General features: G+C 46.2%; 1 protein-coding gene across 2 annotated transcripts in view; it reads left to right on the top strand.

Moving 5' to 3' along the window:
* The window catches only part of EPB41L4B (erythrocyte membrane protein band 4.1 like 4B), a 187,012-nt gene extending 172,173 nt beyond the window's left edge, over nucleotides 1-14,839 (top strand). The window contains exons 23-25 of one of the 2 annotated variants that reach the window (XM_075416707.1): nucleotides 4,229-4,297; nucleotides 8,201-8,364; nucleotides 10,000-14,839. In XM_075416707.1, the coding sequence (XP_075272822.1) occupies nucleotides 4,229-4,297; nucleotides 8,201-8,364; nucleotides 10,000-10,069 (303 nt within the window). In that variant the 3' untranslated portion in view covers nucleotides 10,070-14,839. The remainder of the gene's footprint in view (nucleotides 1-4,228; nucleotides 4,298-8,200; nucleotides 8,365-9,999) is intronic. The other variant, XM_075416709.1, reaches the window with a different exon arrangement.
* Nucleotides 14,840-26,350: the final 11,511 nt, after the last annotated feature.

Here is a 26,350-nt window from a genome sequence, read left to right on the forward strand (position 1 = left end):
AAGAAAAGGCAAAGGTTCTTGTCTGGTTGTCCCCTTTCTTCCTTCACTTTCCTTCACCCTCCTTGCAGTATAAATATAAAGGAAAATTAGTGCTGTTAATTCTTTCTGGTTGTGGCAAAAATACCTCCAAAATACATCACCTCAAAGGACAGCTAAAGATACAACAAGAATCTTTGAGTACTAGCAGAAAATTATCCACAGAGGAATAAAATTTCACCCATTTTCCCACAAAATCAATATAACTCTTACATTGACTGTTTTTCAGATTTTTCTCCTTAGAGATTACTCAGCCACTGGACTTTTCCTCAGATTGTGCTGAAACTTTTCGTGTTATTCTTTTTTTTTTTTCTTTCTTGTTGTTAAGAGTTAACTGTTCTGTTAAGCTTAGTAAATTCTCAACTTGCCAAGCTAAATGCCCTAGACAAGGAGATACTTGTCCAAAGTAGTTCTGCTATGGTAATGCACTCTGACCTTCCAAGCAAGCGGCATTTGAGGTTGTGAAACAAGCCCTCAGCGTGCGAGGTGCCGCTGGAACGCAGAACGCCTTCACTCCCCTTTCATGCCATGCCCCCGTGACATGACAGTTACTTATGGGACCTGCTTTAAAGTTTGTTTTATGGTTGTGACTTTGGCTGCAAGAGTGTTTTCACTCCTACAGAGCAAGCAGGTGGGCTTGAAATCAAGTTTTATACTTTCAAGTCTGTCTATGCTGTTATCTGGAGCATAGCTCTGCCTTTTTGTTGCTCATGATATTTCTGTAGCCCCTGTGACACCAGTTAATCCCTTTTGCTCCTGTGGAAGAGCCTGACCCTGCCAGAACATGCTCATCTGAGCACCTCTGCAGTGTGGACATGATTGCTGTTTACCTACCACCACAGGAATTTTTGTGCTCAGTTGTAGACTTCAGAGCTGTTATTCCTCTTGTTTTATCTTATATCAAAGTAGGCAGAATATCTCAGCACCTTGTCTACAGGCAATCCACACGCTAGCAGCTACTGTGCTTTGCTGGGCTGAGCAGCTGCAACTCAGCTTCATGAGACTGTCCCGTACACAGAGCTGCCCACCTTCCTTTCCTTCTCCCTTTTCCCCTCTTGTTTGCAGTCCCAGGTGAAGCCTGGAAGGTCTCCAGAGGCTGGAGGAACTGCAGGTTTGTGGTAGGTGGTGGAGATGGCTCTGCTCTTCTTCCTTTCCAGTCCTCAGGTGATATCTTTCAACAGATGTTGCCACAGCAGGGAGAAGAAAGCACCCAGGAAAACTTTAGGGACTGCTTCCGCCACGTGAGTCAGGGGTCGTTTAAAGATGTGGTACATCTTCCTCCTAGGACAGGGAGAGACACTATGCACTGTGTGGGGAATGCATAACATCTAAGTCGTCACCTCCTGTTCTGGTCAAGGAGTAGTTTTGCTTTCTGAGCTACTCTGAGAGTTTTAACTCCATGCAATAAATTCAACCCCAAGACAAGGATCGGGAAGAGACCCACACATGACACTGCTTTCCTTGTGTGTTGGGGTGGGAATCACAGGGTGTTCTTCCTTCTCCCAGATGCTGGCCACTGCTGTCGTCAGCACACTGCTGGCCATGGTGGACATGCAGGACAGGCAGGCCAAAGTACACCCCTGGGTGAAAAGACCTTTCAAATTTCCCAGTGCAGTTTCACATAAACCAGTTGCTTAACTGATGTTCCCATGCTACCGTCTCCCCATCCTGCATATCCTTAGTCGAAAAGTGTTTTTGAATATACGGAATTTCTCTGCCATTGTGTGGATGAGGACATTGTGCCTACTTCCTACTCAAAGGAGCTAAGCCATGAATAGATAAGAACCTCTCACCAGTGCTGAGGAGACAACAACAATGTAGTATCTGCTTTGCGTGTGGGAGCTGTCAGCAGTGCTCATGTCAAGGCCCCGGGCCAAACCAATCAACTCTGTGGTACCATTGGAGTAACAGTGGTCTCTTCTCAGGGGGAAAAAAAGATGAAAGAAAGTAAGAGTAAATCCAAAGGGCTGAGCAGGACGATTTCTGTTTGTCACTCTTAAATTGAACACAAGTATGTTTTTTTCCCTCTGTTCCTTAATTTCTGTTTTCAGTTCCTTTAAAATGCGGGAACTGATGTGTTCAGAACTAGAGAACCTTTCATTTGTTGAGATTTTCTTATTCCTGAGATTAAATAAGCGCAGCTCCCCAAGAGAGAAACTCACACTGAAAACTAAGCCAGATTAACTGTTTTTTGCCGTGTTTGATACGTAGGCTGGCCTCAGGCACATCCACAGATTGCAATACTGATTTTGCAAAAGAGTGTTCTGCATGGCTGCGTACCGCAGTGTGCAATCAGGGCTGACTCCTCTTATGTGCCTCTGGTCCCAAATCCCAGTGGGCTCATGAGTATTGTTTTTGTGTCATTTTTCTTTTCTGTAGCCAGTAGCTGTGCTTCGTTTCCTTAATGAGACCAGCCTGCAAAATTAGGGAGATTTTGGCTGTTGCATATCAAACTCATACTGCATATGAGCAGCCAAATTCCCACTCCTGTTTGCCTTTGGCTCAAAGATTGTGTTTGTAATGGAGTGCACTTGTATTTTGTACTGTAACATCATATCATAAACCCTTCATAACCTGAGAATGACAGCTTGGGCTCATGGGTATTTGCTGTCTCTCAGAAGAGTGAGACGTGCTACAGCTGTCCATGTTTTACACTGACAGACTTGGCTCTGGGTGCGATGTAAGAACCTTGCAAGGAGCTATTGCTTCGATCTAAAGAGTAAGTTCAGTAAGCAATGTCGTTGACATACACTTTGCTAACAGACATGAGTATAGGCCTATAAAAGGAGTGTGAAATTTTCTTTAATAAGTTTGCATAGATATTTGTGATTTAAAGAAATTTCTCCCTTGCAGTTGTTTATTCATTTGCGCCTGTGTAATTGACTTATTAACACCTCTGTTCCGTTACATGCCTAAGTGTATCTTTGCCATCCATACTCCTCCTGTGTAAGAAGCCTGACAATTATCACCAAGATTAATTCCACATGTTTGCAGAAATGGGCCCGCAGATGGCTGTTAATTTCCCTTGGCATCCTTATAAGCCAATATGTTTCTGTTATTTTATTTACAAAATAAACACTACACATTTACTTAATTATATTTGACGTCATAATTTCAGGTTTTGCTTTGGCCTACAAGGGCTCAGGGCCCTCGGGATAGCTTTCCTTGTTATTAAACAACAGTTCTGTAGCTGTAGTTAGTGAATTATGCTTGAAGACATGCATAACAAACAAATGCACAGCGGTTTCTATAATAAAGTCAAAACCACACCTTTACAGGGAAAAAATGTGTTTTTCTAAATGGAAAGCATGAAGTGCAGTTCAAAATTGATACCTTGATTTGACACTTTGTCCTCTCTTTGAATGAATTAATAAGTCTGCATTCTAGAGTGGAAAATCGTGGGAAACAGCATTCACAATGAAGTGGGACAGAGACTGTTGCTGCTTTTGATATTTCTTTAACTTCAGTTAATGTTTGAAATTATTTTAAGGGCAGAAGTGACTCCCAGCAGGGCCTGGTCACACCAGTGACAATACGCTCATGGACCAAGCCCTGGGAGCTCGCAGGCTCTCTCACATGGACGTGTTGGTCTCCCACATTTCCGTCTCCAGGCACCTTTCAAAAAACCCTCCTAAGGTCATCCTTTATCCACAGCTGTCCTCTTGACAGAGGACCTCGCAGCTGCCCAAAACAAACAGTTGTCCCTGGTGCTTTTTTTGTGTATGGTTTTCTTTCGATCCCACCTTACGTGATCGTTTGCCTTTGGCATCAACTGTACAGCTGAAAATTTGGAAGTCTAAAATGTGTAAAGCACAAGTTCTTTAGCCAGAGTTCCTGCGCTTCATATTATGTATTTCAAAATGTAGTGCTGTCTGAAGGAAGCAGGTAATGATCCAATGGCTGTTAACAGAATTGGAAGATACATTATATGCAACCAGTTCCGTATTTGCACAACAGATTTCATTACATGGTAAAATTATTTTATCGAGTTTTCATATTTATGCTTTGACTATTCATCATCAGGTTTCTGTATGCGTTTCTGGAGGGGTCTTTTTTGGTCTGGTCCAAGCACTGCTGAACTGCTCTAATTTGTTGGACATGTCACTGTAGTTGCAATGCTTTGCTGCTTTTTTTTTTTCTTTTGCATTTTTATGCTCTGAAAGTAACATCTTTTTCTTTATCTTTTTTAAAGATAAAGACATTCCCTGCTGATACATCTAATCCTTTTTTCGATCCTTTCACAACAGTACCACAGTTTTCTGTAAGTAGAACATGCAACTAAAAAGCTGTGTATTTAACACAATTCCAACTGATATTTTTAAGTGTCAGAAACTTACGTGCTAAGTGGTCCTCAAAAAAAAAAAAAAAAAGATAATTTCCAAGTAGAAACTAGAGTGCAAATCAGTTAAATATTCCCATTATACAAATATTTAACTCGCCTGCATCCAGACATTGCTGCTTACTAGACAGAGGACTAAGAGTTAAAGGTCAAGGCTCACCGCTAATGCAGTCATCCCAAAATGCGGTTCAGTTCAGGACTGCAGAGGACACCTGTGAAGCTCCACAGCATGTTTCCAAGGAGAAATAAGGGAGCGGGAAGACACAGTCCTCTGTCTAGCAATTGCATGGCCTGCTGCCTGAAACTGCCTGCTGTGCCATCACAAAGAGGGGCCTGATTTTCATTGAATTTACATCTGAATTTAAAGGAAGAATTATAGTTAGTGCGATGATTACAATGCAATCCTTGAATGAACTCCCATGTTTACTTAATAATTTGAGTCAAGTGTTGAATTTAATTCTTGTTAAACTTTCACAGAAATCAGGATTTAGGGATTTTGGTAAGGTAAACTGCATACAAAAAGGAAACAATTATTTGACAATTTAAAAAATAAGTCCAATCTAAGTTCTACTTTAAGGGTAGAGTCATTATGTAATAACAAAATTATCTACTCTATAAGAAACACTCTCTGATTATAATTATAAACCACAGTAACTGACTTACAGTTTTTAAATTAAGTTGGCAAAATGAAGCATTTCAGACTTTAACCTTAACTTTCACTCGTAGCAGCAATCTATATCTGGCATATAATCAGAGACAGGAAACTACAGTCACTGTTGGTCCATGTGCGGGAACTGTCTGCATTTAGTGGTTTAAAGAAAGAGGCTTTTCTTTCCCAATAAACCTGATCATGGGATTTGATCGAAATGTTTTTTTTCTCCAAATACATATTTTGAAGCTAGAGTTAGTTCAGCTCCCCAAGCTGTGCCAGTGCCACTGTTGAGCTCTAATTAAGTGCATCCGAAAATACACGGGAATGTGTCACAGCAATTTTTCACTAGGTCAGCCAAGTCCGGATAGTACAACTGTGGTAAAAGCTAAACCAAACTTACAGTGTTTGTGTCCTTCATAGTGCTACTTTATATAAGCAAAAAGATACGCCTAGAATATCTTTCCCACTCATCAATACTGATTGTCAGGAAATTATTTTTCTGCCTATGACAGTTAGGATGAAAGCAAAATTTAGGAGGGCTATATAAAATATGTTTTCATCATTGGGGGGGGGATAGAACTTTAAAATGTAAAGAGAATGCACCCCATATACTTACCTACTGAAATTTTCATTTTGCAGAAAATGGCTGTTTCATAGGACATTCAAATGTTGAGATTTTTGTTATGCTTTGCCGGGAGAGAAGCAGCAAAGTGAAATTCCAACTAATCTTTCTGAAATTCCCTCTTCTCCCCATAGAGTCCCATTTCCCTGGGCAGGATGGAGGGCAGAATCCAAATCACGAGTATTTAAAACACCATTACAATAAAAACCTAATGGTGTGAGATCCACCATATGATTCCATTCGTTCCTTTCAACGGGTTGCGTACAAATATCTGGTAAATAAGCAGCTACCTAGATGACTGCATAAAGATGGGAAAACAGTTCAGAAGGTTAATTGCACTTTGGTCCTGTGTTTCATGGTCCTCCGTCGCAGCCCAAAGAGCCGTGCTTCTCCCCAGCAGCGTTTCAGTTCATCCTGGTGCTCGGGCTCTGTGAGGGCTCGAGGGCAGCTGCACCGCAGGAGGGGGCTGTGAGGGAAAGGTCTAGGTCAGTGCCAGGACTTGCAGGCAGATGTAACTCAAAGTTCTTCTGTTACACACAGTCCCAGATAGTAACATTTGTTACTCTTTTTCCTTGTGTTTTTTTTTTTTTCTCTTTCTTTTTCTTTTCCTTGCTTCCCCTTCGCATTTATTTTTTTTTCGCTTGGAACAAAACATTTAAACGCTATTGAGGGGAAAAAACTTGTGAATGGTGGCATTTGGAAGACTTTACCTTTTGTGTAGGGCTTCTAATTTGGTGGTGTATATGCAATTGTGTTGATTTTACCAGAGGAGAAATTTGAGAGCCTGGCTGCGTGGAATGTTTAAGAACAAGGTTCATGCCAGGAACGCCTCTGAATCTCAAAGACTTCCATAGAGAAATGACAGGCTTGACGACCATATTCTTGGGCTGCTATGAGTCACATAGACTAAAGTTAATGAAATTATATCTGTTTAGACCAGTTAAATATTTGGCTCCAACATACTGTGTAAGCAGATGTATATAAAAAGATGCTTTGGATATATACCATAAAATCAACCAGAGCGAACACGCTTCAGGACTCAGGCAAACCTTCAGCAGTTGTAATTTGTCATTGCTCTGCTGATTTCAGTAAGGCTGGGAGAGTTTACATCAGCTTCACATAATGGTGCCTCCTTATCATGCCATGAAAAGCTGGCAGTCCTCAGAGGAGAGGGATCGTGGAGGAGGAACACCAAATTTGGTAATTGTAAGGCTGAGTTTTAAAAGCTGAATCACAGAGAAGTTTGAAGAGGTATTAATCCATATTTACACACATAATTGGCCAGGTTTGGAGGGAGAGTTTCTTGTTTTACATTTCCCATTTTACTAATTTTGTGGAATTAATGGAATTCCTTCTCCTCCAAAGGTTGTTTTGGAGCATATCAGATGCTTTTAGCTGAAACATGAACAGAGCCATGTTAAATAATTACAATAAGCAAGCAGACCTAATAAAGTCATTCTTTCCTGGGCTCAGATATTTGTCCCACTGATTAAACTGATTAGTTTGTGTTGAGCTTTAATCCTATGTGGCTTGCAGAATTCGAAAAATAATTTAGACAAAGAAAAAAATGTTGCTGTTCAAGTAGTTGGATAAATATCATAGGGTCCCTTACGATGGTGACTTTTCTTCCTCCCTGCTTCAAAGTCTGAACCAACTTCAGAAGAAAAAGTTGTCAAGAAAGAAGTGCAGCTGATACCAGCAGGAGCATACCCTAATGGTCCTGAGGCACTGACAAACTCCAGTTGCTCTGTGCGCTTCCCAGGTCAGGGACATACATGCACTACAGGCACCAGCCGCTGTGGTTTGGCATGAGAAACAGTCCATGCCAAAAAGCAAGACAGGGCTGTATTATTTTGGGGGACCCTTCCCCTCCAGCAGTGTAGGCTGGCCCAGTCTTTGCTGTCATACTGCAACGCTAGTATAGCTCACCTGGAAGACAGGAGATGGTCGCTTGCTGGTTTCTTTTTTTGAACCAGCACTTCCAGTACTGCTGTAACATTGCCTGTCACTAGATACTGCAGAGTATTTCTCTGGAGGCATGTTCCAGTTAGCAAAGGTAGGAAAGGGATGGAGACTTTGAAACCCGGACTCCCGCAGGCTGGGCCTCCCGGCTGTTACAAAACACAGCGCAGTCAGAGGACCCACCAGCAAATTTGTACAGGTTTTCTGAAGAACAGTCCAGAAATCTCATGTGGTCAGCATTCTGCATTATTTTTAGGGAAAACGCAGTAATGGTAAGCGGCATTCTCCAAACTGATTGTGTCTTTTACCTGAATGCTGCCAGTCCCGTGCGTAGAGCTTCATCGCACGTAGCGCATGTTACCGTCAGGCTCGTCCCTCGGGCATAGCTCTGAAAGAGCCATCACAGAGGTGGCTGTTCAGCATCTGCAGAGGTTGCACTGAGCAACTAAAGCTACAGCCTCCCGTGTGTTCTCATTATTAGTTGCTGCTACTGAACGTTTGGTGGTGAACTGGATGGTGAAAGTTAGCAAGAGCAGCAGAAGCTAATCTACACTTTTTTCTTGCTGTGTCTATATATATTTTTTTGTAGGCAGAATTTACAGATAGCAAATTGCAATGCAGTGTGGTGCAGTCATCTCCTAAGATAACGCCGGTAACTCCATCGCCCGTACTGAGATCTTTGGCAGAGACTATACCAACTCCAACGGTCCAGACAGTATATACGTCGCATAAACCGATTTCGCTGGCAGACAGGTACTGTGCAGTTCTTTCGCAGAAATGCTATGATGCTCTCTGCATTAAAGGAATCAGCTCGATTTCTCTTTTTCTATCATAATTACCATAAAGTGCCATTTCCCCTGATACCAAAAGGTTTCCAGTTACTGCTTGATACCTACTTCAGAATGGGTGGGTTATGTAAAGAAAGGTCTATAACTCATATCTGCTCTGAGGAAAAAAACTACCTTAATTCACTGCTGCAGGCAGTAGCCTACCATTTCTATGGCCAATGGCCTGGAGAGAAAGGGTTGTGCAGATTTTCCTCAGACAAGTCATTTTGTCTGAACCACAAAGGTTTTCTCTTAATAGCTGCTGTTGCAATTTGTTTTTTGAAATTAGAAGTCTATTAGGGAAAGCTGAGGTTGAGAAATGTCTGCTCTTCTAAACGAAAAACAGGCACTGGTTTTCTTTCATTTTCCTCTTTTTTTTTTTTTTTTTTCTTTTTTTATTTTTTTAACTAATGTCAAGCTACAGTGGTCTTTCTTGTAGTTTCTCAGAGAAACAAGAAGCCATCCCATCTTTCCACAGGAACCTGCTTTCAATTTTCTATTATTCTGTCCTACTGGTTTTGCATGCTGGCTTCTTATTCTGGAATTTAACCAAAGCTGAATTTCCCAAGCTGATATTTTACTGAATAGAAACGTAGGAATGGATATACTCAATACTTCTGAAGCACAAAAAGTCCTAGGCTTATGTTGAAAAGTATTTCTTTGGCATAATAATAAATTAGTCTTTTTTACTTTTGGATTCACAGTCAATTCCCAAATGCATTTGTTAATTATTTTTTGCAGATGTTGGTTTAATTGCACCTGCACACTTGTTCAACATTGCTAACTCATCTAAAAATTTATCGTTCCAGTGCAAATGCAATTCTGAAGCTGTAGTGCTGAACTCAGCTTCTGTAGGATGTCTCGAGCACAAGCAGGTCGTTCCACCCCTCCTTGTCCATGAATGGGCCGCAGGGTTTCTGCACTGCAGTTTAAATCTCCAAACTGCTTTACAAGCATTAGATACTTAACTCTCAGAACAACACAGTAAACAGTTTGGGGTTTTTTTCCCTTACACTATTTGCTAAGAAATGGGATCACTAACCCGAGGCATTCCCAGTGTTGCAAAGCCCGCGGGTTCCAGAGTGACTCGGTGTGTGAGAGCAAGGACTCCAGGCTCTGCTTCCCATACCCTGGTGTGTGCACGGGAAGCAGGACTGTAGTAAAGTCAGAGTATATAGATGGTCCCCAATATCCAACCACGCTGAGGAGCAGAAGGCTGTATTACCGGTCTTTCATGATGGCATTTGCTGTAGCTGTTTCATTTTTAGAGTCCTAGTCCAGCTTCCTTTGAAATCAGTAGCCTTTCATGGGGGCAAGATTAAATCATAAACTGTTTTGCCACGTGGGTCTTTTTATGTCCTTTTTCTTGCTTCTGTTTGCTCTTCAGAAATATCAAGCGGTACTTGTTTATGAATCAGCCATCAGTTATCAGCCTTTTCACTGAACTGAGTCTGACCTTTTTCCCCCTCCTTTGGTATTTTGAAAATGTTAATTATTTTAAATTGAAATCTGAGACTTATTGTTGTTCCCATAATTGCCTGTTTGTGCATTAATTACACAGCGCTGAGACTCTGAGGCGTGAACTTGAGAGAGAGAAAATGATGAAAAGACTCTTGATGACAGAGTTATGAAATTCGCACTTCCGTCAGATGGAGAATGGATTGGGGCCTTTCATGTGCCTTCTGTCTGTTTACATTCCTCTGCTTCTGTGTACTCAACATAATGCATCAGGAAAATGTGTGATATTCCTGGCTCGCCTGGATTCACCACGGTTGGTTAAAATTAAGTCTCAGCTAGACTTTGACTTGAAGGAGTTCCTTTATTCATTTGCTGCTGGGAAATAAACCTTCAATCCTTTATCTCTCCTGAGATTTTATACTATTAACACAATTAATTTCAGGTTTGGTTTTGGTAAATCTGGAGCAAAAAGGATCAGTGAGGAGCATACTGATTTCTATTGGGAAACACTGTTCTGTACATATGTTAATAAGATCACAGAAATTAATGTTATGCAGAATATTTTGATAGTAACATAGAAAATATGTCATTTTGTACAACTGAAAAATTGCAATGAGCTACTGCTATTTGTTAAAGAACCATTTTTAAAGCAGAAGAACAATTATTACATCCTAACCCCAGGACTGTTAGTCTCCACAGAAAAATAAACGGCTGTCTTATTTAATTCCTAACCTTCACCTTTACTCAGAGATATAAATAGCTGCAAGGGGGAAAGACATCCCACCATACAGGTGTACGCACCCAACACTTCATATAGTTTGTCATCTTGACCTAAACCTTCAGCTAAATCTTACCGCATTTCCATTAAAGAAAAAAAACAGTTGTTTAAAGTAATTTGCTACTGACTTTCTAGCTTGATAACTGACTTTTTTAAGAGAAGTTTTACCTTCTCCAGGTTGCCTAGGCATTAGGGCTCACCCACACTCGGACAGCTTCTGCCCCAGCTTGGGAGGTCGCAGAGCCTCAGTGGTGTGGACGTAGCTCACGCAGGGAGGATTTTTTCCTTCCTGGGTAGATGAACCACTTTCCTGACTGACATGAATTCATTGATCACTTTAAAAAATAGTAACAATGATAGTTTATGGAATAGCTGTGTCTAAACCCATTGTTTTTACGCTACTAGTCAGCACGTGTGTACTGTGGAGGGTATGCCTGGCTACGTCCCATCCACCCCCGGCACGCAAGCAGCCTCTGCGCTCCGTGGAGCTGTCTCAGGCATCAGGTGGGGTGGGTGCTCCAGCGCTCGGAGAACCGCAGCCCCGGGAAGAGTGTTTATGGTGTGCAGGTAACGCTGCCAGCTATTTCCTAGGAGAAAAAAAGAAGAAAGAAGTTCTCCATTTCCCCTGGTTAAGTAGTGCAGGGTCACCTAGAAAGCTGCCGACAGCTGACTGTCAGCTACAAGGTACTCTCCCAACAGGAAAACTTTCGAGCGTTTTGTATGGCTGAGGATGTATATTTTTCTGTTACTCTGTACACTATGTTCTCTTGTTTGTATTAAGATAAAAGGTTGCCCTTAATTTGGTACTTCTTACGATGGCTTTATCTCAGCTTAAGCAGTTTGTTTGTGTGAAGGCTGGGAATTGATTGCTGTGAGGCTGGGTTTCCTTTAGAGTTAGCTTGTGCTCTTTTTCGAAATGGGAAGTCTTGAGAGCATTGTAGGACTGTGGATTGTAATGTGGAAGTATAGAATGACTTGTCTATTTTATATTTACTGGGACAAGAAATTAGCATTAGGCTCCCTGGTTAAATCCACCAAACCCAAACCTTTCTGGTCGCCATAAAATGGGGCAAAATAAATGGCACAAATGTTAGAAACTCACAGTACAAAATGTAATGAAGTAGCTCAACATGAGCAATGGGCACAGGCAGCCAAAGAAACCCACCTGGACTGCAGATTTCAGAGCACTCAGGTGGCTTTGCTGGGTAGTCAGATATGATTTGTACACTGTCCACCTTCTACTTGCAGTGCGAGGACACTTCTGTTCCTTATGTTTTAAAGTACCACTCAATCAATCCAAGGTTATTGAAAATGGCTTAGGAACATTAAATCCCTGTGAAGAAATCAGAAAGGAGGGGAAAATGCAACAGACACAAAAGGCTGCATCTTCCATGTCCTGTCACTCTTTTCTCGCCACTTCCCAAAAGGTTCTGGTGGAGGCAGAAGCGGCAGCACATTTTGTCTGCACCCAAGCAAAAGTGAGCATTGTGAAGAACAAATAAAACTAAATTGTAATTAGAGGTGCTGTTTTGGGAGAGGAAAGCAAAGTAAGGTTGCAAATGGCACGGCACTGACTCTAGCTGAATCTAGCCTGCTGCCTGCTGTCAGGCAACCCCCAGTTGTGTGTGAACTGGCGGCAGTTTCACAAAGTCATTGTCAAATTAAAACAGAAAATAACAGATCTGAACACACCCTTTAGTTGTACTGATTGCCATGGAGGTGACGTCGGGAACCCTGCAATATGCCTTCAGGTCTGGGGGCAAACAGATCCAATTACTCGCATTAGGGCAGCCTGGTCACATAAGCAAAGCCTTCAGCAAAGCTGAATGCCTGACTCAGCCCAGCCCATCAGCTGTTCTGGCTCGTAAACAAGCTATTAGTTTATTATTTTAAATGCAATGTTTTGCTCCCATGATATAAAAATTCTGCAGAAGAAATAGTCAGAACTGGGAAACAAGAAATGTGCACCAAGGCTACTTTACAGTGGCCAGGTCTTTAGAGCTGAGGCGTGCTCTGGCGTAGCTGAGAAAGAGTGGAGACTCCTCCCTCCCTGGTTCCCACCAGGAGAAGAGGGAAAGGCTCGCGTGGCCGCTTAGCTCCTGCGGGGCTTTTTCCACAGAACAACCCCAAGTGTGTTGCCTTGTCCTGTTTCAGTGTCTTATCCACTGGCTGCCACCGTTTCCTCTTCTGCAGTCTAATGGAGCTTTATTAAAACTGTTTTGCTGACATCGAACTAAGCTTTTAATGCAGAATGTCATCACCTTGTTCTTTCTTACTACGTACCGTCTTCAGCCATGCTTAAGCATCTCAGTTCTCACATCCCTTGAATAAACGCTCCTGCCTCACCTCTGGTTGGGAATTACAGTGTTAGGACACTTGTTACCCAAAACTACTGTTAACAGGGCAATGGCAACACGAACATATGCTGGGGGGCAGACAGTTAGATTTGCCCCTGGCTTTCACTTTATAGGGGTTAAAGGATACTCTGCCCGAGGGTATGTCTGTATAATAGTGCAGAAGTATCTGAGCTAGCTTTAATGAGCTTGCATACGTAGTTGTGGCAGCATGCAGCCCAACACAGGCTATCATTATCATGTACATTGACGCGTGTAAAGATAACACATGTGAACAGCAGCCTTCTGAAGCATGGTCTCCAGAGTTGGTGACGGCAAAGGGTGGCTGAAAGGAGTCCGTCTCTTCAGCTCTCCTGGGAAAGGGTTTATCTCACCTAACGTAAACATGCCCAACTCTCACCTGATGAGAGATCAAAGGAACTGCCTTCTGGAGGTGCCTCTGACTTAAAAGTCTACCTTTGTATTGCTTAAAGTTAAGTGAGATGGATCCTGCTCTCCATCCCTCTGGGTAGGTCTACATTGCAAACCCTTGCCAGCGTGGCTACATCATTCAGGGGTGCTTTGAGGTATGATTTGTGACTGGCGTGGCTCTGCCAGCAAAAGCCTTGCACGTTAGGTGTAAATATAGTGCCAGAAACACCCTGTTGTCAGAACAGGTTTTATCCCTTCTGGGAAGAACAGAGCTGGGGCAGCTTACAGCGGCATAAGCACGGAGGCATCATTCCAGTTGTGACCAGTCTGGGAGTAGCCGGCTGAGGAAACCTCCTGCTGTACCCACGCTGGCAAAGCCTGCCGTGGTGGCCCTGGCTTTTAACAGCGCCCCAAGTGACGCTCTGACCCGGTCCACAGATCCCAGCTTTCCGGCGTGAAGTCTCTAAGTGGCAGAATGCAATGTTGTCACGTTTGGGTGATTCCAGCAAAATTTATTGGCCATTTAAATAGCTATGCAAGGAGTTAAATATTTTCTCATGTTGCAGTCTCTTACGGAATCCAACCAACTGTGCTTTGTTTTTGTGTGGTTCAGCTGTTTTCACTAATTTGTTTTAAAAGGAATAACCAGGTTTTCTTTAGAAATGTTGTCTGAGACCCCACATCTCTATCAGATCCCACAGTGTGTGCAGATTTTTCACGTTTCAAACATACTTAGACCCTGAAAGTGCAATGTTTGAAAACTAACTCCTCCAAAGTTTCAGTTCGTGGCTTCACAACTCTCTTGCAACAGGATGCCTACGTGCCCGTTTGAAACAGAGCTGGCAATGCAGTGAAATGTTTCACTGGAGGCAGCATCATGATTTGTTCGAACTGTTTACAAATCTCCTTTGGCTTTCTTTCTTTCCATTTTTTTCTGAGTACATTTCTGGTTCATTGGCTACAAAAACCTACCCGTAATTATGCAATGGAATATTGTTTCTTTCTCTTTTTCTGTTTTTTTGGTTTTTTTAATGTCCTGATGTTCAAGGAGTTTGCAATAAATATACTGAGGCTGCTCTGTAATTGCATGTAAGATCAGCCTCACAACTGTGTTTTGTAAAGTTAAGTGCCGTAAATGAACCTCTAGATGATATGGAGAAGGAGCGAAGGGAGAGAGTAAGTGGAGGAGGGGGCTTCTTTGGCAGCTGAAGCTTCAACTGGTGGGTAGCAGCTTTAAAGTAAGATTGCTCACACCATTTTGTTTCATCTGAGTAGCAGCGTGTATCATCAGACAGTGTACGATGGCATTTTGTTGAAAACATGCCTAGAGAGAAACTTTTACGGCTCAGCTGTTTACCTGTTCCTGTATTCATGCCTGCAATAAATGAGATGAAAAATAAACCACAGAGTCTGAGCAATTTGTAGTCGAATCAGTCATTTAGGAGGCGTGGGGCAGTGTGCCAACTAAAGGAAACGTTTGGTTGCTAATAAAGTGGATCCACTGTCGTGAAAAAAAGTTACATTACGTCCTAAGGAAAATAACCAGAGAATTTCTGCAAAAAGCCTGAAGGATTTTCTCCAGCTTGAAGTTCCGGACCAGCATCGTAGGATGCCAGTCATCCGCGGGGTCACTGGCGGCAGCACGCTTTGCTGAGCAGCAGAGCTGGGAGAGCACTGGCAGGATCAAGGCAGAGAAACACGAAGCACGGCATGGCGTTGGTCTTTCAGCTGGGGCCCGAAGGGCGGCGAAAAGCACTACTGGGGTGGAGGGGTGGAGAGAAATCCTCCTTTTCACACAGGGCTGAGGGACCCCGAGTTATTAAACTGCCTCACAAAGGAAAATAAAAAAAAAAAATAAAACCAAATAAGGAACAAAGCTTGTTCATTGTAAACATTTTTTGTCCTAGCACAATTAAAACATTTCACTCAGAGTTTTGCCCTTGATTTTGCCATTCTTTAAATGTCCAAATGAAAAGTTGCTTCAGAATGAAAATTTTCCATCTTCTTTTGTTCAAAGATCTCTAAATCAGGACGTTTTGACATTAACTTTCCCAGTGCGCTTAGGAAATGAAATCCCAGTAATGTTCACCCCATTTTCTGAGGTTGCCAAAACTCTATATTCAGAAGGAATAGGGTCCCATCCCAATTTCTCCAGCTGGGTATTGATCTATTTTTAATCTCTATGCAGGGAAAGCAGGGGAAGACACAGATCAACATTCTTCCGTCAGTACTCAATTTATACCAAGAAAATTGATTATCCGGCCAGCAAACCCAGTTAATTAATCTCCCTTAATACATGTCTTTGCTGAAAAAATAGTGTTATGGGCTGCAGGGTAATGAGGAGCCGCGCACTAGAAGGTCAGCAGAGTCTCGTGTGACTTGGCTGCAACCAAGAAGCGTGAGGACTTTGGAGATGTAAATCTGAACAATTTTTTGGTTTATTATCAGGTGACTGATCTATGGGACTGGGCACAAGATCATCGAGATAAACTCTGTTCCTCGGGGGACACGCTCTCTAGAGCAGAAAGCAGTTGGCGTGCAAGGACCGTGAACTCGGGGAGGGGGGGAAGGCGGTCGTCACCCTCCTGGCTGTGTTGCACAAACCCCGCGGCAGCGTTGGGGCAGGAGGGTGCCTGCAGGGTTGCAGGCGCGGGCTGGCGGAGCAAACCCCAGCCCTGGTGAAGGGCAATGGCCACGCTCTCACCAAATGAGAGGCTACGAGGATGACGAGTGGACTGGAGCATCTCTCCTACGAGGAGAGGCTGAGGGAGCTGGGCTTGTTCAGCCTGAAGAAGGCTGAGAGGGGACCTAATATATACTTACAAATATCTGAAGGGTGGGTGTCAGGAGGATGGGGCCAAACTCTTTTCAGTGGTGCCCAGTGACAGGACAAGGGGCAATGGGCACAAACTGAAGCATAGGAAGTTCTGTCTGAACATGAGGAAGAACTTCGTCCCTCTGAGGGTGACAGCACTGGAACAGGCTGCCCAGGCAGGTTGTGGAGTCTCCTTCTCTGGAGATATTCAAAACCCACCTGGACAAGGTCCTGTGCAGCCTGCTGTAGGTGACCCTGCTTCAGCAGGAGGGTTGGACTAGATGACCCACAGAGGTCCCTTCCAACCCCGAACATTCTGTGACTCTGTGAAATGGCGCGAAGCCTCTGGGGCGGGCAGGCGCTGGCAGCCCCATGCCCAAGTGCAGCTTGCCCTGAAGTGCATCTCTGCGGCAAACCCGGTGTCAGGGCTGGCTGTCACCGGGCCTCCTGGGGGAGGTGCCAGAGAGTGAGGGAAATCAATAAAAGCTCAACCGTTTCCCTCCCGCAGCCACCCCATGGCAGGTTCGTGGGAGCATCCCTCACTCCTGGTGTGAGATAAGAAGAGCGGGCTTGCCCTTCTGGTGAGAAACTGGGCATGGGATCAGCTTAGCTGTGGCGTCAGATGTGTTTGACAACCCTGACCAGTGCAGCTGTGCCTTACGTGCTGCCAGGAGCACATATGGTATGCGTGGTGTCTTCTCTCTCCAGGCGTTAGGGTCTGCGATGACCAGGGGAGGAGGGAGAAAAACAACAGGGCGAAGGAGAGCAGCAAACAACCCACACCATCACCCGCTGGGTGGCCTGACAGAAAAGCACTGCCTAAAACAGTGTCTGCCTTTTTAGCTTATTTTAAAACTACATGTATAAAATTGCATCACTAAGTAGGTAATACGCAATTGATATTAGTTATATATGTATATTTTAATGAATATTTCTACAGTGTGTGTGGTGTACGACACCAGTGACCACACAGCTCTGCCATCGGGGTGTCTGGCACAGCAGTGCGGCGTAGAAGCCACACAGGTCTTTGCTGTTTCACGCACCGATTATTCAGCTCCTCAAGCAGAGAGCCGCTTCCGCTCCTGCACCGTTCTTCCTCTGCCTTTCGTTAGCAAACTCTTTTGGAAATCCAGGTGAAACACACCACAAATTCGTTAAAGATACTTCGTCAGTGATGCTTAGCAGAACTCAGGTATCTTCTTTTTAAAAATCTATTTGCCTTGCTGCTTTCGAAAACAGCACGCACAAAAGTGTGGTTTCTGTGCTGACTGCCTCCCGCTCTGCGCTGGCTGCTGGCCCCCTCCAGCAGTGCCAGGCCCGGCAGGAGGGGACAAGGATGGGTGTTTTTGAGCAGGGGGTGGACAGCCAACACCCCCCAGCACTCCCTGCTCTCCTGTGGCACACTTCTTGCTGTGCTGCACAACCGCCATGTCCCCTGAGGTGGGACCTGCCCTGCTGGGAGGCAGAAGGTGGCTGCAGCTCCAGGGTCACCCAGGGAGGGTTTAGGAGGAGCTGGGGCTCTGGAGGTTTTGGAGGCTGCATTGCTGTTGGGGTGGGCGGGCGTGAGGAGATGCGTGAGGCTCTGGGAAGGGAGGTCAGCGTGAGCCGCTCTCCACCTGGGTGTGTGAAATTAGGGATTTGAAGGCATGGTCATCACTGTGAGACCGGTCGCTGCTTCTCCCTCCTGCAAAGCAGTTTCGTACCTGTGCCCTCCACAGCTGACTAAACCCCATGGGCCTGGTCTTTGCTCAAAGAGCAGAGCGAGGTCTGCAGCAGGCCCGCGGCCGGTGCCTTTGGCAGTACTGAACAAGACCAGCAGCACCTTCTTCGCGCTGGCCCACGGCTCTTTTGAGGCAACCCAGGGACGACAGCCCCCGAGAAGCACCTCTGCCAAGACTGCCAGCGTATGAAGACAGGGAGGGGGAGTGCTCGAGCCGACTTAGCTTTGCAACCCAAAAGTGCTCTCGTTTTCCAGCCTGACAAGCCAAGGCTCAGTGTGGGTTTTGGCCAGCTCAACAACTTGCCCTGGTTATTGCAAGCCACTGGGAGCGGAAGGAACCTTCTCAAACCACCTGCTCCTCAGCCCCTTCGTGTATCTCCACAGCATCCTGCTAAACCTCCTCCCTCCTCTGCTCAGCACCGATGCCTGCTTCCTTCACCCTTGAGCATCCCTCCCCTCCCACACAAACACCTCTGGCTTTGTTCACTTTCCAGATTAAAATCTTATGCATTTCTGAAGCCCCTTGCCAGCCCTTGATTTCCCTGACCCTCAGTAGGTGCTGCTCCATCCACACTTGTCTTCTGCCCTTCCCCTGTGTCTCCCTCATCTCTCCATCTCCGCTCTGCCTGTCCCACCCTGACACCTCCAGCCAGCTCTGCCCACGTCCCGGTTGCCTCCCCCTCCCCAGACGGCTTCTCACCACCTGCTCATCGCTCCCAGGCCTCCACAGCCTTCCCTGGGAGCAGCATCTGACAGGCATTACAGCACAGCAGGTTTTATTGTCAGCCAGAAAACCCCCATGAGACCACCTCTCGTTAGGGACCAGCTGCCTGGTGAGGGTCTGCCATCATCCACGGCTGCCAGGGCTCTCCTCAGGGCCAGCCTAAATATCGGTGGGTGCAGCCCAGCCTTGGCGATACCCCCACCAACCCCATGGCACCAGAGGCAGGAAGGGCATGGAGAAGTATTTTGAGAATTAGCATTTGCGCTACCCTGGAAGTGAGTGATTTTGCTCTCATGTTTTGGAGGGCAAGGCTCCATTTCAACAACAAGGCTTTGGTGAAGAGAGGCACCCCAAAGAAACACAACCAAAGATACCCTCCCTTCCTCTTCTTTCCTTCTGTCTTTCCTTCCTTTCTTCCTTCTGTAGTGTGTTTCAGCAACACACCCCCCCCCTCCTTTGCATCCCCCCTTACTCCTGAAGGGCAGCCAGGGCCATCCCTTTACCTCCCCTACAGACAGATGAAGTTTTCGGCTATGCTGCTCCTGCTCTGCCAAACTTGGAAGCAGGGGAAAGAAACGGGGGACAGGGTGGAAGAGGGAGAGGTCTCATCTCTTCATAAAGCCAAACTGCCAGCTCATTAATCCCCTGCAGGTGCTCCAAAGTAAGCGCTTTGTTCCCGCAGCAACACAGCTGGAATTAATCCTGCTACATTACCACTATATTGTAATAAATCATGAGGGCAGCCCAAGCTGGGTGCTTTTCTTCTTTTCTTCTTACTTTTTTTTTCTCTTTTTTTTTCTTTTTTTTTTTTTTTTCCTTTTTTTAGGTGCACAACTTCTCACCTGCCAAACCCAAACTCTGGCAATGAAATCAGTAACAAACTTCTGGGTTTACCCACCTGGTCTCACAGGAGAAACATACCATCAAGTCTTAGTGAAGCTGTTTTAATTAATTTTTTTTCCCTTTGTCTGTGTGTGCTGAGAAAAACAAAACAAAAACCAGGCCTCATAAAGCAGCATCTAACAAACCAGAATTGTTAAATACCTTCCTGGAGCAGAAAAACCCCTTCCTCTGACAGTCAGCAGGATGTTTCCCAGCCACTGGCACTCTTTCCTTACTTGTGGGATTTCCATCTCTCGTCCTCCCCCAGCCACACAGTCCTGGTTCCCTCTCTGGCAAAGCCGCGTGAGTGTAGTGACTTACCCCACACTGCTGGCCCTGTGTCCCACCCGCAGTGGCTCGGGACATCTCCCCACACGAGAGCTGTCTCCCCGGCTGCTGCTCCATCACCGGCCCAGCTCAGCAGACCCCGATGCTGGGAGGTGCAGGTAAGCTGCTGCCTCCACTGCATCTGACGGGTCCCATCGTAAGACCCTGGGGAGCTCAGCACGGGTTCGGCAGAGAAGAGGGTGCTTTGGTAGGTCTCAGCAGCCTAGTCTTCAGGGGGTGATGCAGCTCCTGACTGTGCGAATGGAGCAGCAAAAGCTCCAGGCTCCACTCTCTGGGGACATTCTGCTCCTGAAGGAAATCTCTCTGCAACACGAAGATGGCTCTGTTGACCTCCGAGGGCCACCTCTGCCAACCCCAAGCCTGTTCACGCCTGTTCGCAGAGCCCTGGCTGCACAGCGGTCTCTGCTTGAACACGGACAGCTTTGCTTGAAGATCCTCCCCAGGACGCTACGCCCAAGCCCCAGGGAGGAGCTTTGGGCCAGATGAGGGCAGCTCCTGTCTCCCCAGGCGGCTCTTGGGCATCCCGTTCTGGGGCTGCGCTCTCCGGTGGGGAGAGCCTGGCACAACCCCGGGTCTCCTTTGGCAGGTCTGTTGGCCCAGTTAGGGTTGTTTATGCTCATACTGTAACTGAAAGAGAAAAAAAAAAAGTGATGCTTCAGTAGGTCAAAGAGTGTGAAGAGATAAATTTAATTACAATAAATGCAATATACTGAAAGATGCTACCATTTAATTAAAAGTATATGAATTATGCATGTATCTCTTCCACAGCCTGTAACTGTGTGGGCTCAAGCAGTAACCGAGTTCATTCCGCTCCAGCGACCACGTGAAACCCGTGGCTGCTGAATTTCTCGCTCGCACACCTAACACTGCCGGCTGACTTCTCGCTGGGAGTAAACAAGAACATAGATGGGGTTTGCTTGGAGTTACCTTTGCTTTTGCGTGCTCTCAGGCACCTGGCAAGGGACACGAATCTCATCCCACCAGTGTCCCCTCAGGAGGATGGAGACTGCCTTTTGGGCAACTTCTACAACACCAGAGTTAAAAAATCACCCTGTTTAGGGGCACAGAGTTGCTTGGAAGGAAAGCAACCAGGAAAGGAAGGGTCCTGGTGGGTAACTGATACCTTCCCCCCCACCATGGGGCCGTGTCAGAGGGAGCATCCTGTGGTTTGGGGGCGTAAAGCCTTTTGTGGGGCCCACAGGCCAGCTGAGAACTGCAAGGACGAGACAGGAGGACAGGGCTTGGAGGTGGAAAGGTCCCAGCACCTGCAGCTCCACAGAGCACCCCAGGGCCGGCTCTGCCGCCCCTACCCTGAGGTGCCCAGTGTCCCCGTCAGACACCTGGGGCTCGGCTTAGCTTTAAGCAAACTTACTGCAAGCTGTTATTTCATCAATATGGAAGAGCAGCTTTTTATAAACCCTTTGCTGTCCTTCAGGGTGAACAGAAAGTCTTCCCGTCAAGGCAGGCGGTTGCTCGTGCCGGCGTTGCTGAGCCCATCCCGGCAGACTGTGCCCAGGGCTGGGCCATCAATCTTCTGCTAAAGGTTGCTTGCATCTCATATCTTTGTTTACCCAATGTGGTGGAGCAAACTCCCAGGAGAGAAAACAGATCCTATTAGTGTTTGTAGAAAATTCAAACTGTCCATTATGAAATTAAAGCAGGAAACGAAGCGACTGGGGAGGGGGAGGGAGCCTTCTCTCCCTAACCACTTAATAGAGGCCCATACAGCTCGTTGCAGTTTGCAATAAATCACGCCTCATTATTGACCAGATGTGCAAGCTCATGAAAGCTGAATCCAAATGTTCATCTCTAGCTAATTTACTGTTGGTTTGTTCCTCATTACCATGCCTTACAGAAAAGAGAATGGACAAGATATATATACAAATAATTTTTTTTTCCCCATGCTTGTACAAATTCTGCCTTTTTCTTCTAGGGAAACTCGGGCCTGGGTTCAGCAAGGCACTTAAACATGTGCCCAGTGTCAGGGTGGGATGGGTCTCCCCGGTCTCCCTCCAGAACAGATGGGGGTAATTCAACCTGTCACGGCGAAAGCTCTTGCCTGTGCTCTGTGCCGTGCCAAGGGTTTAAATCACAAGATATTCTTACCAGGCACATTCGAGAAGTCATGCTCGGCTGTTTTCTGATGACAAGAATAATACGTAATGAAGGCGAGAAGCTGCACCCTGCTCTGAGGAAGATATGGGGAGCTCTTTTCCTCTCTGTGCTCGGCGTTGTCAGGCTTGGGTAAGTCCTCGGGGCTCAGCCTGGCCCGTCCGTGGAGGGACAGCTCAGCTAGGAGCGGAGAGGAGTCCCGTGCTGCGGACAGGCCTGGGGATGGAGGGTTGGCTGGGGGAGCTGGGTGTCTCCAAGCACCAGGGCTCAGGAGATGGAAAAGCCAAAAGCATCTAAAGACCAGAAGGGATTTTCTTTTCCATTGACCTTTTGTTAGGGTGTGTGCCCTGTTTCCTGCACTCTGAAGGCAGAGAGGCTGCAGAAAGGCAGAGGAGCACTGCAAGAGAGTTGGGGCTGTTCAGATTGGAGAAGAGCAGGCTCCAGGGAGACCTGATTGCAGCCTTCCAGTACCTGAATGGGCCTACAAGAAAGCCAGAGAGGGACTTTTTACAAGGGCATGTAGTGGTAGGACAAGGGGTAATGGCTTTAAACTGAAAGAGGGCAGATTTAGACTAGACACAAGGAAGAAATTCTTTACTCTGAGGGTGGTGAGGCACTGGAACAGGTTGCCCAGAGAAGCTGTGGCTGCCCCCTCCTTGGAAGCGTTCAAGGCCAGGTTGGATGGGGCTCTGAGCAGCGTGGTCTGGTGGAAGGTGTCCCTGCCCATGGCAGGGGACTTGGAACTAGATGATCTGTAAGGTCCCTTCCAACCCAAAGCATGCTATGATTCTACGATTCTAAGCTGCGATGTGAGCTACTGCTGTTTATTTGGTGATGTCCCTCTCCTGCCTACGTCCCTGTCGCATGTGCCAGTGCCAGCCTGGGTTTGCTGTGAGCCCTGACTCCCCTGCTAGGTTTGAGGTCACCTGCAGGTTTCATCTGGCCCTGGATACATGGCGAGGAGCTTTTAGGGATGCTCTGGGCTATCTTTTTTAAACACAAGATAGATAATCAAGCTCAAGACTTGAGCATGAAACTTGGGTGAGGAAGAAGGGATGTGGAGAGAAGTCCAGGCACAGAGTATGTTTCACACACTGAGCCTGTAGGAGCTTCTCACTCAAATGTGGGCCACATAAAAATGTATCTGTGACCCCTGGCTTGCAGAGCCCGGCTTGATATGTCTGTTTTCCTCCTCAGGACAGGGACCATACCTGCTGCCATAGCAGCCACGGCTGCTTTCCAGCAAGGGATAGGTGGGGTATGGTTGAGAGCTCTCACAAAATGTCTTGAGGAGACTTGAGCTGCTAAAGTTCAAGTGCAGAAAGAGGACCTTGCCCCTCTTTGTTTTGTGAGCATTTCTGAGAGGCAGTAAGAGCCCAAACACAACTCAAAACCCTCAGGAGTGGCTGAGCGAAAGCCTGGTAGCGGCTGAACCATCCAAGCAGGAAGAAAGCACTTCTTTAAGCCACTGACTGTCTTTTTTAGATGATGTTCCTCAAAACGGTTTGGCTGAACCCCCAGTCAGAGAAGAAGAGATGTTCTCCTTGGCCAGCAGAGCAGTAGGCAGTGCTACACATGCCCGGTCCACATCCCTCCTGCAAGTGCTGCGGAGCACAGCGCAGCCAGTGCAGGGCCTTGGTGGGCTCTGGGAGAAGGTACCGGGGATGCCTGGTGGAGGTCTCACCAGTGCCCTGTTCTTCTGAACCAGGGGAGAGGAAGGAGGCAGGAAAGAGAGTTGCACCAAGATCTGCATGGGCAGCAGCAACCTTTGGTTGCTTCGTAGGTGATTTTTATATGTTGGTGCAAACAGAAGAGCCCAGCATGCTGTGTTAACCTGTGGGATTCTTTCTTTTTATTGTTTATTAATACAATGGCTTTTAATGTGTGTGTTGGCAAGAGGAAAGGGACTTGAGAGACAGGAGAAATACTTCTCTGGGCCTTTTTCTGCTTTGAAAGCAATGAAATGTATCTTTTGGCTTGCAGAGTTACTCTGTCATACTTAACTTATTTTGGTGTTACCGGGTTTCTCTTACTTCTGTGTACATGTTGCAACAGAAATAAACTTTAAACAACGGGATTTCATCTAAATCAACTACGTGGAAATGAGATTATTTCAGAAAGATGAGCAATGAACATGTAAATGTCAACTGGATATTGAATCCAGACGTCTGAACTCTCAAAAAAAGAAGGAGTGTAGGCAAATCTGAAGGAAATTCTGGTATTTACATTGCTTCGTTGGAAAGACTTTGGGAAAATGCAGCATCCACCTCACAGCAGCCCAGTTGTGGCTCAGCCTGGAGCAACCAGGCTACCACCACAGGAGATGATGTCTAAACAGATAACCTTGGAAAACTCTGGTTTGCCAGTACCCTGAATTTGTCTTGAAATTGTGAAAATGTGAAAATTGCAGTTGGTTAACAGAATTTCTATTGGGTAAAATACCAGTGATATATAAAGAACAACAGGTTCTTATTCTCTGGAGATATCTCAGCTGCAGAGAGCCCAGACGTAGCCCCAGCAAGAGACGCATAAGCAGGGTGCATTGGCGTTGAGGTGTTGGGGATCCTTCCAAAGGCAAAGGCTGGCGATCAGCATGGGATCACTCACAAAACCAGCTGAAACCCCCAGTCAGGGCAGCCCTACTGACTGGGCTTTCCTTGTGTTTGGGGTCGAGAGGCAGGAGAGGGCTCGCCACTGTAAAACACTCTAAAGTGGCCAGAAGCTGTCGGCAGCACGGCTAACCACAGAGGTACCCGCAGTCTGCGGTGGGGCGAGGAGGTTCTGTCCTGGCAGAGCTTCCTCCGCTGAGCGGCTCTGAGGGGGTGGAGATTGACGTAAATCCCTCTCCCGTGAGCACAAGCTACACCCTGCAGTCATCAGGCTTGTTCGGGGCCGAGAGGAGCACAGCGTTGCCTCCGCTCTGAAGAAACCCCGCCACTGGAAACCAAAAGAGCTCTCCCTTCTCATGAGAAAGCAGGCTCGAGGGGTGGCACTAGCCAGGGGAGGTCTCACCACAGCACGATCAGTGTGTTTCAGAAATGCTTAAAGAATGAAACCAGGAGAAAAACTAAAACCCTGGGAAATAAAAGGGCAGAATTAGCATAACTCTCCACGCACGAATAAATGCTCATGTCTACACCTCGGAAGAAACATATACAATACCCACGGGGAATAAGTAACTGTGTGTATTTGCTTTGGTGGCTTTCCAAACTCGCTGGAAAAGCCTTTACCCGCAGATATACCTGTGTTCTCTAATCTATGGACTTCCTTTCTGCCCGAAGGGTTTACCCTCAGCCTGCCCTGCTTTGTGCTCCCCAGAGGAAGCAGGTGATGGTTCACTGGCATTTTCAGACTTCACTGAAGTTTTCTGCACAACGGCAGAGTCTCATGCAGGGTAAAGAGGCATGGGAATAAAGGCCTTTTGGCGGGCAGAGCTATCTGCTCCGTGGGAAAGCTGGCAAGGTGCGGCTGCTCACCTGTCCTGCTGAGGAGGGTTTACAGTTTGCTTTTCTCCAGAGCTACCACGGTCTGTGACTGCAAAGGCAAAGGCAGCAAGGCAACAGGAGAAACGGCAGCCAGGAGACCTCAGGCACAAGCAGGGATAACTTCTCCCCTGAGGTCAGGCTCAGGGAAAGACTCTGGGGGACCTTTGGGGGTGGAAAAGGATTATGAAGAAACTGTCTTCCCATTTGACTTGTACTGTGAGCATGGAGGCAAGACTTTGCATACTGGGGGGGGGGGGGGGGGGGTGAGCGAGAAACCCTGAGGATGTCTGCTACTACTGAGCTTAGAAAAAAACACATAACCATAATCTGTAAAAGTACCATGCTCCTGCGTGGGTTGGACTTCAAACTTTTCAAAAGGTAGATAAGACTTCAACAATATTCAAGTGGCTGAAAGTGCATTTCCTGGCCTTTAGTGCGCTGCTCTGAGCCGCCGCACCAAACGAGTCGGTGAGAAGGCGGTAAGGTCTTGCTGTAGCCTGAGGAGAGATTCCTCACTCGGTGAAGACTGCAGTGATGGTGGTGGTGGGATTTCTGATCTTAAAATCCATTCTAATTCAAAAGCGGGGATTTGAGGAAAGGTGTTTCCTGATGTTACTCAGGCATCTGCTTTTGCATTGGTTTGTGTGCCCAGCCAGATGATAGCTTAGGGGAGAGGGAATGACTGCCAGCTGAATCTCGTTGCTGCACTGCCAGAGCACGTCCTTCCCCACCTCCTTTAACAAAGAAATGGAGACAAGTAAATCTGCTCTTTTCAAACTGTCAAAAAAGCTGTTCATCCTGTTTTCTTCTGTGAAAAAGAAAGCG

This window comes from Opisthocomus hoazin, chromosome 3, assembly GCF_030867145.1.
Source record: "Opisthocomus hoazin isolate bOpiHoa1 chromosome 3, bOpiHoa1.hap1, whole genome shotgun sequence".
Lineage (NCBI taxonomy): Eukaryota > Metazoa > Chordata > Aves > Opisthocomiformes > Opisthocomidae > Opisthocomus > Opisthocomus hoazin.